At 33.8% G+C, this 12,987-nt stretch overlaps 1 protein-coding gene across 9 annotated transcripts in view; it reads left to right on the top strand.

The window, feature by feature from the left end:
- Window positions 1-12,987, top strand: part of LOC106869108 (ciliated left-right organizer metallopeptidase) — a 96,905-nt gene that overhangs the window by 52,315 nt on the left and 31,603 nt on the right. For 5 of the 9 annotated variants that reach the window (XM_089348681.1, XM_089348677.1, XM_014914659.3 and 2 more), the window contains 2 exons: window positions 9,307-9,711; window positions 10,662-10,740. In XM_089348681.1, the coding sequence (XP_089204807.1) occupies window positions 9,426-9,711; window positions 10,662-10,740 (365 nt within the window). In that variant the 5' untranslated portion in view covers window positions 9,307-9,425. Of the gene's footprint in view, window positions 1-4,141; window positions 5,967-7,997; window positions 8,311-9,306; window positions 9,712-10,661; window positions 10,741-12,987 lie in introns of those variants that run through there. The other 4 variants (XM_089348679.1, XM_014914653.3, XM_089348680.1 and 1 more) reach the window with 4 other exon arrangements.

Below are 12,987 nucleotides of genomic sequence, written 5' to 3' on the forward strand. Positions count from 1 at the left end.
TGAAGAACTAATTCCACTTGCAAATACTATATACTTTTTCTAGCAACACACTGCTACTGATCTCATAAAAGTGGGGGATATGTTATATTAAATCTCCGAGTGAGATATAAACAGTAACAGTACAGAATCGTAAACTGTATTTGCCAACTAAATGTGGTGCCCTATTGAATATTCATTCTCTGAAAATTTTCAGTCCTTGCTTTCTCTCTATTTACATGTATACATGTATATATATATTTTGTGTATCAAACCCAGGCAGTTTTATTTGTTTATTTACATCATTGTCTGTCTGTCTGTCTGTCTGTCTCTCTCTCTCTCTCTATATATATATATATACACATATATATATATACATACATATATATATACACACACACACACACACACACACACACACACACGTATATATATTGTACAGACTTCTTTTTCTGTTTCTGTTTATCAGATCAACTCGGGTCATAAGGCTTGGTTGGGTTAGGGCTATAGTAGAAGACACTTGTTCAATGTGCTGCACAGTGGGACTGAACACCAAATATGTGTGGTTGGGAAGTGAAATTCTTAACTACACAGCCATGTCTGTGCCTTGTGTATGTTGTCTGTGAATATATATATATATATATATATATATATACCGGAGTAAGCACATGAAATGTGCAACAAGGTGGAAAAAAGAGTACTCAAATACCAGAGGTAGAGTGATATGCTTTATTTAAAAGCAGCAGAAATATAACAAAAGACTGTTACTCTGAGTTCCAAAACTGTCCGATGAACAGGAACGTGAAACTCAGAGTAACAGTCTTTTGTTATATTTCTGCTGCTTTTAAATAAAGTATATATATATATATATATGTATATATATATATATGTATATATATATATATAATATAATGTATGGTTAAAATCTTTGTAAGAATTTTTATAGGAATTTATGATATAATGTAAGGATATAAAGGATATATATATATATATCATTTATGTAGAAATGTATGTACATGTTTATTGTGTAGCTCAGTTTTAGAATAGGTATACTGCATCCTTGCATGTCGTAACACATACCTAAATGGTTTGATGTTAGGAAGGGCATCTGGTCATAAAATACTGTTTCAGAAAAACTTTCCAGTTTCTGCCAGCATCAAAAGGTTAATGTAAAACATCCAATTTGATGTATATATGTACTATGTATGTACATGAACACATGTGGTAGATTTTGGAGGGAAAAGGTGACAGTTCTCTTGTGTACATGAGTTGAAATGTTGGATATCTGAACAGAAACTAAATTCTTTTAATTATGTAGTGAGATATATGATACAACACATACACATCTCAGGCATTCACACACACACACATATATATATACACACGTGCACACACTACTACACTCTGTAACGTATGCATACATACACACACACACACACACTTCTATACTCACAAGCACATACATATACATATTTATACACACATATTCATACATTCACACATACAGGACGTGAGTATTTGTCTATGCTATTCTGTTTCAATCCTGACACCACCTACTGGGCACAAGGTAACCTGGTTTATCCATTTAGAATATTAATGATATTTTCCTTTTCCTTTCCATTGATAATTATCTTCCATTCCTAGGACTTTTTAGTTAAACACCCTGTTTAATCACCTTGTTAAAATTCTTTCCTTTATTCTCTCTTTTATTAATTTCTTAATTAATCAGTTTTCTGATAATTGCTTTTTTAAATCAAACTCATGAAGCTTCTTTTTAAACTCCTTTTCTTTAAATACCCAAATCATCCTAACATCATCATCATCACCATCATCCATTTTCCATGCTGGCATAGACTGGATTACCTATTTTGATATTTTCAAGCGTAAATTTTGCTGTCAATTTATCAATTGTTCATGATAGTAGTACACAGAGCATGCATACTTCCATTGTTTATATGCGTGGTATATACTCTGTTGCTATGTACAATTTCTACATTGTTAGTGTGTATACATGTGCTGACAGTACCGCCTGACTGGCCTTCGTAGGATTTTCGAGCGAGATCGTTGCCAGTGCCCCTGGACTGGCTCTTGTGCGGGTGGCACATAAAAGACACCATTTTGAGCGTGGCCGTTGCCAGTACCATCTGACTGGCCTTCGTGCGGGTGACACGTAAAAGCACCCACTACACTCTCTGAGTGGTTGGCGTTAGGAAGGGCAACCAGCTGTAGAAACTCTGCCAAATCAGATTAGAGGATGGTGTTGCCATCCGGTTTCACCAGTCCTCAGTCAAATCGTCCAACCCATGCTAGCATGGAAAGCGGACGTTAAACGACGATGATGATGATCCAAGCAGGGTTGTACTTTTGTATTTGCTTTGTATCCCAGTTTTTGTGTGATAAAAGAGTTGGTGATGGTAAGGGCATCTGGCTGTGAGATACTATTGGTATACATTGGCAGTATACGCAATTTATACACACACACACACACAACTCACACAAAATCAACGTCGGTACAATGAAAGGTAGGTCCGAGATTATTCAAATGCTAGAACAGATCAATGTAGATGTATGCTGTATGTAAAGAGTAAGGTGGAAGGGAACCTCAGCTAGATTTCTCATGAGCGAAGAGCAAAAATATAATTCTTCTGGTAGGTTATAGTGATAGCAAAGGAGTGGGTATTCAGACATCAAATTATCTTCAGACCACTGACTTTGTCCAAATTCTTTCAACAAAGTGGACTGTTAAATACATCTAAGTGTCAAGTAGTGGTATTAAACTGGATTGGCAATTAGGACCAGATTCTACATGCCTTCACTTGCAAGATTTGGGATATAAAGCTATGTTAGGAAATATGTGCAGAAGGTGCTGTGCAGTGTGATTGATACAGAAACTACATGATGACAAATTGAACCTCTTGAACATATATCGATGCACGTTTTGATGCTCCTAAATTGTTGATGATTTTAAGGGAAGTAAGATAACCATAACTTGTGGTAATACCACTTTCTTCATTCACAAATTAAAATCATCAATTTTTTTTGAATCATCAATTTAGTTTGTATTATCAATTTAGTTTGTAGAGTTGAGCTTAATATATCAAATCTTAAATTAATTTGTCAATTGATCTAACATTCATCTTAGTGTTACGGTTGATAGAAAGACTAAACTTTCTACAAGTGAAGTAGATTATCAATGGAAAATGCTAGTGTACCTTGGAAAACAGAAAGAAATTTCTTGGTCATTGCTGTTTACAGACAGCAAGACTCCTTGTTGACCCTGCCTCCTCCAACACAAATCACTATAAATCTCTTCGAGTTCTTCAATGTTCAACTTTCTTGGGCAAACTGTTTTGATTGCAAATATGTGTGTGTGTGTGTGTGTGTGTGTATATATATATATATATATATATATATATATATAAGGAAAAAAGTCAAGGTAGAAACTGCTAAAATAATTTTATCATAAAAAACATTTCAGTACTGGTTTCAGTCATTGAGACTGTTTCAACTCTAAAAATGGAAAACAATTAAATTTTGGAAAAATAAAATGAAAAGTTTAAAAAAAAAATAATTGCATAGTATTCAAATACAAGGGGCATTTTTGTTGTTTCTGCCTGTCTCTGTCTCTCTTGTTTACTCCTGTGGGTTTGAGAGAAATGCCCCTTGTATTTGAATACTATGCAATATTTAAAAAAAAACTTTTCATTTAATTTTTTCAAAATTTAATTTTTCCAAAATTTAATTGTTTTCCATTCTTAGAGTTGATAAAGTCTCAATGACTGAAACCAGTACTAAAATGCTTTTTATGATAAAATTATTTTAGCATTTTCTACCTTGACTTTTTTCTTTATACATATCAACTCGTGTGTTCCTTTTCAACCTACTACACACACACACACACACACACACAAATACATACATAAATACATACATACATACATACATACATACATATACATACATATATATATATATATATATATATATATATATATATATATATATATATATATATATATATATATATATATATATATATATATATATATATATATATATATAGTCAAGACTATTGAAAAAGTTGCAAAATGCAACGAAAATGTTAGGAAAATAAAAATAAGAAATAAGTGGAAATTTTACCGGTGTGTGTGTTAAATTATAAGGCACAAAAAGAAAATGACTCTCCCCAAACACAATAGTATACACACACACACATGTTTACTAGAAGTATGTAAAAAATAGTGTATATGCGAAAGAGTTTGAGAGAGGGAGGGAGAGAGAAAGATTCGCTGTAATTTCTCTTTCAGCATCAGTTCTGTTATGTTGGAGACAGCACTCCTGTCCCATTTTATGATGTGAGTACTCAGTAAGCCTGCTTTCAAAGCTATCATCATTACGATGTTTACTTTTTTTTCCCCCCTGAAGAATTGCTTTGTATTATTTAAAATATATTTCTTATTGTTGCTGTTCTTCCCTAACGTTCCGAGTTCTGTCATCATATAATTCTTGTGTTGTCGATCGGTAGTAAAGAACAGAAAACTTTTCATCCTCACATCTTTCTCACGCGCTCTGAAAAGTTTTTACGTTGTTGACTGCTTCCCGGTGTCGATGTAATGTGATGGAATTATAGTTGAAATCGCTGCGTGTTCTTTGCTGTATAAACTAACATATCTTTATTTATCAATAATTAATATAAAAATCCTTTCGTTTAACTTCATTAACGTCGCTAATTTTCTTAGTGAATGATCAACCTTATGCTTTATCGCCAATATTTTCTTCCTTCTGAATCTGGAGAATCTTTTAGTCATGTGGTGCTTTAAAGACATCAATAATTTAGCTAATTCTTTTAAGACACGATATATTTTCGCATTTAGAGTTAGTTTATTCAATTATTTAACATATGAAAAGGTAGTTTATTTCAAATATATTTTTTTAGACAGATAGGATCTTGCTTTCTTATCTTTTCGTTTCTTCTTCTTTTTTTCCTTTCCAAAATGGCAGCTGGCACTTTTTCTCCCTTTTATTAAACTTTTCTTCGATATATTTAGTTAATGCTTAAAACAATTCCATCCTATTTATAAAAAATACTAAAGAGAAGTATTAAGCGCTAAATCAAAGGGATACTTTGCTTAATTTATTCATTGGTATTTATCGATTTTCACTTTGTTTACATCGCGATATCACTGCATCTATTTACAAATCTGACAATATTTATAGATATAAATTTGGTTGCAGGAAATATATTTAAACTTCATAATAGTTTGTCATCTTCCTCAAAACATCCTAACTATCTAAATATTTATTTGTGTATAAATGCCATCAGATAATTTATTATTTTTTGTTAAAGTTTGATAGTAAAAATATAACAAAAATAGGAGCTTTAGAAAATTCCATTCCTGCAAGTCAACTTTGCAAAGTTAACATCTAAAAGAAAATCAACCACAAATCAATAATGATCGGAAGCTTGGTTGCCAATCTGAACGTTGTAGGAGTTTCAAATTCTTGTTAGGTTTTTTTATTTTAAGAAACCTGTTTACTTTCTGGTACGATAGAAATGTTAGTAGTTGTGAAAGGAATAAGTTATTTTATTTAGCCTTACGATTATCTCCATCAGGATGGAGGAAGTAATAATGGAAATTCAGAAATCGAAGTATCTAAAATTGCTCGACACACAACTTTTGATCACATTTTGGGGATCATTAAACGTTTATTTTGAAAATTGTGCAACTATCTTCTTGTTTAACTGGGAAAGTAGAAATCAAAGAAAGTAGGCGTGTTGTGCGTCGGCAAATAGTGGATGCAAACAGTTTATAAAGTGGTAAAAGTTTTGCTTTAAGGAACAGAAAGAACTCTTTACACTTAACCACAGTTTGATGGTTGAAACGGCTATAAATTTGAGGGACGATCGGGATTTGAACTCAGCGAACAATATTTTGTTTTTGTTTACGTAGAAGCTTAAATTGGTTAAAGAAGAGCATAAAGGATGGTCGGTTAAGTATCAATAGATCCGTTTTATGAATGTTATTTCTCTTTTGATGTACAAATTTATGGACTTTCATAATATTGTTTTTTTTTTCTTTTTCTAATATTTAGATCATATCTTTGTCACAAGATAAAGTTGAAAGTGTGACACTCAAACTTATTTCGTTATGTTAAATATTTCGACCGTGCTCGATTCAACTTCATAGTTTTGTTAATCGCTAACACTCGCACACATCGTTTCAAGCAGAATAAAATCGATTATTGATTTATTTTTAGGCGACCAATAAGCAGTCTTTTGAACGTTGGATTAAAATACTTTGCAGGATTCTCCTCAGCTTTCCTTAATTCGAATCACACTTTGATTGTTTTTAGGATCAATAAATATAGTATATATCAAGTACTAGTTGATTCCTATTTTTTTCTCCCCATCTCAACGTTGGCTGTAGCCGAGGGGGCTTAGTCAATTACTTTGACTCCAGTGCTTAACTGGTACTTATTTTTCTTGGCCCATAAAGGATGAACAGCAAAGTCAACTTTGGCAGAATCTGAACTCAGAACATGAAAACAGACAAAAGGTCGCTAAGCATTTTGCACAGCATGCTAATGCTTCTGCCAGCTCACCACTTTAATAAATAAATAAATAAATAAATAAATAATAATAATAATAATAATAATAATAATAATAATAATAATAATAATAATAATAATAATAAGGTGCTTGAAAAATAAGAGGTGTTGCCTTAGTTCACTGGTAGTGAACAGCTGACACTGTAATACATCTGCAGCATTAGAAGCCGTGCAAAGGCAATAATAATAATAATCTTTTCTACTATAGGCACAAGGCTTGAAACTTAGGGGAAGGGGACAATCGATTACATTGACCCCCAGTACTTGACTGATACCTTACAATAAATAAATAATAAATAGGTGTAGGAGTGGCTGTGTGGTAAGTAGCTTGCTTACCAACCACATGGTTCCGGGTTCAGTCCCACTGCATGGCATCTTGGGCAAGTGTCTTCTACTATAGCCTCGGGCTGACCAAAGCCTTGTGAGTGGATTTGGTAGACGGAAACTGAAAGAAGCTTGTCGTATATATATATATATATATATATATGTTTGTGTGTCTGTGTTTGTCTCCGTAGCATTGCTTGACAACCGATACTGGTGTGTTTATGCCCCCATCACTTAGCGGTTCGGCAAAAGAGACCGATAGAATAAGTACTAGGCTTACAAAGAATAAGTCCTGGGGTCGATTTGCTCGACGAAAGGCGATGCTCCAGCATGGCCGCAGTCAAATGACTGAAACAAGTAAAAGAGTAAAAGAGTAAGGATTTCTAGTTTAGGTGCAAGGCCAGCAATTTTGAGAGGAAGGGTTAATTGATACTGTTGATCTCAGTTCTTGATTGGTATTTTATTCTATCAATGCTGAAGAGATGTAAAACAAAGTTAGTCTTGGCAGGATTTGAAACCAGAATGTTAAAAGCCAGAACAAATACTCGGGGCCTTTTTTTGTTTCCATTGCTCTTAATGATTCCGCCTGCTTGATGCATTAATAGTAACAATAATAGTCCCTTTTTATTTATTTGTTTTGTTAATAACTAAGGAAAGACAGCACCCAAGATATTTTCTCCAGTGTGGTCTGAACTCTTCTGAACACACTCAAGGGCCATCAGTGGTGTCAAACTAGTTGATGAATTAAAACTAAAACCTAAATTGCCACATTCAATGGAGGGTATTCTTTTGTAATATGCCCTACATATGGGATATATTACAAAGCACAAAAATGGTTGGGGTTTCTACATCGGGTTTAAAGAAGAAATAAAACAACAAAAACAAACATGTACAAATGGGACACATATTTACACCATAAGACTTTGTTTCTTCTCAGTCTTTTAAGATCCCACTATATTAATATTATTTGTATTGACTACATAGTATTAATTTCTAACATCGGCTTTAATAATTCCTATTTATGTGGAATGTATTGTGGATTACATCAGCACCATTACTTCTCTCATACTATATTTTACTGACTTCAGAAAGATGAAAGCAAAGTTGACCTCTGTTGGGTTTGAACTCGGAATATAAAAGATTGTAACTGATGCTCTATCAATTTCACCAGTCCTACAGCTTTCACTAACTACATTGTCATCACCACCATCCTTTAACGGTCGTTTTCCATGCTGGCATAGGCTGGATGGTTTGACCAGAGCTGGCAAGCCAGAGAGTTGCACCAGGTTCCAGTCTTATTTGGCTTAGTTTCTACAGCTGGATGCCCTTCCTAATACCAATCACTTTATAGTGTGTGCTGGGTGCTTCTACAGTGGCAATGGCACATAATGTTTAATTTCTGTAAGCTTCTCTCCTGCATTTTGTTCAACACAGTTTCCTCAATGTTTTTTGAGCACTGTGGTTACATAGTTATGTGATCTACTGTAGTTGTAATACTTGTTATTTGCTCAGTTTTAAATGTAACATATATTGTTTGGTAAATCAACATGTGTCCAATTAATTATAAATGTAACATCTATTTGCTCAATTGTAGTTGTACATTTGTTTGCTCTATATCACTTGTCCAAGTTGTTTAGTCAGTTATAGTTTTATAACTTTTGGTCAGCTACAATTGTAGCATGTTATTTGGTCTGGTCTGTTATAGTTGTAACATGTTTGGTCAGTTACATTTATGAGTTGGTCAACTGAATTATTTCCTTGTACCTGAGGGTTTCAGTAGCTGGTATGAATCGGTGGTGAGATAGAAATCAACGAGTATGAGTGGTTAATGTCAACTACATGGAACCTTTAGATACAATGAAACAATCCAGTATACCAACACAATTACAGTACATTTTACACATTTCTAATGTAGGTGTGCATTGAGCACTTTGCATTTTTTGTTGTTGTTGATATTCTTGTTTAATAATAATAAATTTGTATTCTACAAAAGTATACAGTAATACTTCAGATTAATGTGAAATTGCTTTTATTATAACAACATAAAAACGAACATTCTCTCTCTCTCTCTCACACACACACACACACACGCATGCACACACACACACGCATGCACACACACACACGCATGCACACACACAAACACACACACACTAATGTTTGTTTTTTAACTATGGTTATAAATAAAAACATTAATTGAAAGATCACTCAATACTTTTAAACATAGTATCACATGTATTTTATTTTGCAAGGAAAAAGTGGATAATGACTTTAAAGTTTCAGTTTAGCAGAACTATTTCAACAGAGAATAAAATAAAATATAATGAGCAAATAACACTGCATGTAATTATGTATTTAATTTTTAATTTTCTTTTAATATTTTAAATTTTTTTATAGGTTACCTGTAGATATTACATTCCGTCTTGTGGAACTTGCTGCCTGATTGATTCTGATAAAAGCAGTGTGTGATACCAGCTCTTCCCAGCTGCTGGTCACACAACACAGCCTCCATCACAATGTACAGACTATATTTGCTTTTGGTTGTATTGGTTGTCCTCCTGTTAGCAGTTGCAAGATTGAAAGCAGAATGCTTGCATGATAAAGTGCAGACAACAAATTTGGTACAACAATATTTACAGTATGAGCAAAGCCCATCAGAAACTAGACTGCGGAGATCTGCTTCAAAATTTATGCCAATCCGCATATCACCTTTCTTTTTGGACTTCAATGATGTTGTAATATCATCACTTTTGAAAAAAGTTGTTAACAGAGCAATTTCTAAAATCAGCCAGCTTCTATCAGGTTTGTGCTATTCTGCTGTTGTCTTTTAGTTCTTGCATATCATTTGTTCATTTTAGTATTTCTTGGAATTTTTTTTTTGTTGCTAACACGACTATAATATTTTAACCATCAACTTGCATTGTTACAAATGAAACATATATAACGTGTTTGTTTCAAATTTGGCACAAGGCCAGAAATTTCAGGGGAAGTGGTAAGTTAATTTCATCAACCCCAGTGCTGAGCTGGTTCTTATTTTATTGACCCTGAAAAGATGAAAGGCAAATTTGACCTTGGCAGAATTTAAACTCAGAACATGAAAACGGTCAAAATGCCATCCAAGCATTTTGTTTGGTGGGCTCACAATTCGGTCAGCTTGCTGCCTTGTAACATATGTAACCTATGTGCTTTTTTTTAATGTTTGCTTTAAGTAACAAAATAATGTATCTAAGAGCAATAAGACAGTCATACCAGACTTACCACTGTCAACTCAATACTTTATTAATCATTAATAAATTATTATTCAGCAATCAAATGATTGTTATGGCAAATTAAGATATGTAAAATGCAGGGTGTGTAAATTTTAAAGAGTTACAGACAGTAATAGAAAAGTTTAGGAAGAAATTGAGGTAATTTTCACTCTATTTCTTCCTAACTTTCAAAATTTCTCTCTGGTCCCACAGCATTTTGCCCATGGCCCGATTTTTGGGAAACAACAGCAGAAGCATAGAACAGGTATGGTTAGAATTAAGGAAGGGAAATAATTCCTTCCCTCATTCTGTTCTATGATGGATGACTAAATATTCTTCAGATTTCCTAAGACACTAGACACCTAGTGCAATGTTTAATATGATGAGATTATTTCCAGAAGTATATGTAGCAAACTCATATCTTTAATTCATTAAAAGACACAGTCTATATCCAGTTATGGAAACCTTTGTAAATTTGTCTAACTCTGGTTTTTCTCATTACAGTTGTTCGTGCTTTGAATTCTCTGCTCCTGGCTCGTTCTGCCTGCCACACTAAGTGGAGTGATGGACCAAACAAACACAAGTAAGTTATTTTGTACAGCTTACTTTATAGTTAATAGCATGCTTTATTTGTATAGTTCACTATATAGCTAGTGACCTGGTCTATTTGTACAGTTTACTGTATAGTCATTGGCACTCGCTAGCATTATTTACTATATTGTTAATTCTTGTTCTGTTAATGAAGTTTACTATATATAGTTTATCTCATGATGTATTAATCTCTTGTTATATAAATATAGTATAGTAGATGTCACATGGCCAAATGGTTTCGAAATTTGCTTCGCAATCATGAAGTTCTGTGTTTGGCAGGTTGATCCAAGTTTTGTGAATGCAAATGAATATATGGCAACTAAGTGAAAGCTTATCAAATTAATTGTACATCTCAACACTGACCTATTTGACATGAGATGTTTTATTATTTCTCTTGTTCTCTCTTTCTCTCCCTCCCCTTGTCTCTCTCTTTGCCTCCCTCTCTTTCTCTCTCTCTCTCTCTGTCACTGTATATGTGTATGGGGAATGGGGAGAGGGAAAATGTTTATGTCAGTCGTGTTCAATTAATAACTCACTTTCTGTGCGTGCGTGCATGTATGCATCAGTGTGTGTATGTGTTAGCCTCTAGTGCCAAAATGCACTGTTGCCAAAACAGGTTCAGTGTTTAATTAGGCAGCTGTGTCAAATTACCAATGTTCTAACAGCCACATGTAATTGCCTCATTCTACAGTGAACAGATTGAGCAATTGATTCAGCAACTGAAGATTCATAGCCAGAATTTCCAACTCAGATCCATTTTATTTTACTATTTAGTTAATTCATACTATATTAGTATAGTTTATTATGTAGTTAATCTTATGGTGTGTCAATGCAGTTCACTATATATTTAATCCCTTACTGTGTATGAGAATTTTTCATATTTATTTTATATTGCATTTTGTGAACAATAGCAATGTTGGTTATAGTTTTCCTGTGAACTAATCACTGGTTCACTGTAGTTATAGTAGTGAGGATGATGAGGGTGTGCATGTGCCTGCTGGGTATTTTTGGTTGAAAGCACTAGTTTATCTCCAATGTTTCCATCTTTTGTTCCTTTCCCGAGCATCCAGTAACACAATCTGTATCACGTCCTCACGTTGTTGTTTTTTTGTCGTTTTCCTTTTTTGAACCTATATATATATATATATATATATATATATATATATATATATATATATATATTTCATGGATTCTCCCATCATTAAACGATGTATGAGGGTTCAGCAATTTCTTGCCGAACAACCACACAGATGATTTGTTTTATAGTGATCAAATGTTTGTATACACATAACCTCACTCCTTCCATCAAATTGACATTACCTGTACAGGTGCACCATGTGCCACATGTTAGATGATGAAATGATTGCAGAGCAATGTGAAATGAAGTGTTTTACTCAAGAACACAATGCAATGCCTGGTCTGGGAATTGAACCCATGATCTTGCAATCGTGAGTGCAACACCCTAACCACTAAGCCATGCGCCTTCATATATACCGTTGCCAGTTAATGTCTGCCTTCTGTACTGGCATGGGTTGAATGGCCACATCAAGCTCCAATGTCATCTTTTGCATGATTTCTACAGCTGGTTGCCCTTCCTAATGCCAACCACTTTATAGTCTGTACTGGGTAGGTTTTTTTTTTTTCATGTGACAGGCATTAGTGAGATTTTTTTTTTTAACTCAAAGTATTTTGTATATTTTATTGTAAATATAATCTCATATAGGTGATACTTCTTTTCTCTATCTTAGTTAGGGTCTCTGTGATTGCTTGTAGGAATGGAAGAAGACACCATCCTCTGATTGGAGACTAGGTTTGCAACAAATTGCACTTTGCTAAAAGCACCCAAAAGCCATCTGGTGGGGGTTAAAATGGTAACAGATAGAGTCTCCCACCCTAGAATGAGAACTGTCTTTCCACTGGGTTTCCACAAAGTTTCCGTTTACTAAATTTCACTCATGAGGTTTTGGTCAATTTGAAGCTATGATTAATTTGGGTCTATAGTTGAAGATACTTACCCTGAGTACTGTGTGGTAGGATCAAACCATAACTATGTACTTGAAAAGTAAATACTGTAACCACACTGGTATCTCTGAGCCATTTCCTTATTTACTTTGTGGGATTGAGGGTCAGAAATATCTTGCAATATTAAACTGTCTTTCTTTACATCTTGAGATCAGATCATGCTAGCAATTGAATTTGTCTTTCATTGTCCAACCTTTGCCAACATAAGAAAACGTAA

The sequence above is a fragment of the Octopus bimaculoides genome, chromosome 3 (genome assembly GCF_046866305.1).
Source record: "Octopus bimaculoides isolate indiv1 chromosome 3, ASM4686630v1, whole genome shotgun sequence".
NCBI classification, from domain to species: Eukaryota; Metazoa; Mollusca; class Cephalopoda; order Octopoda; family Octopodidae; genus Octopus; species Octopus bimaculoides.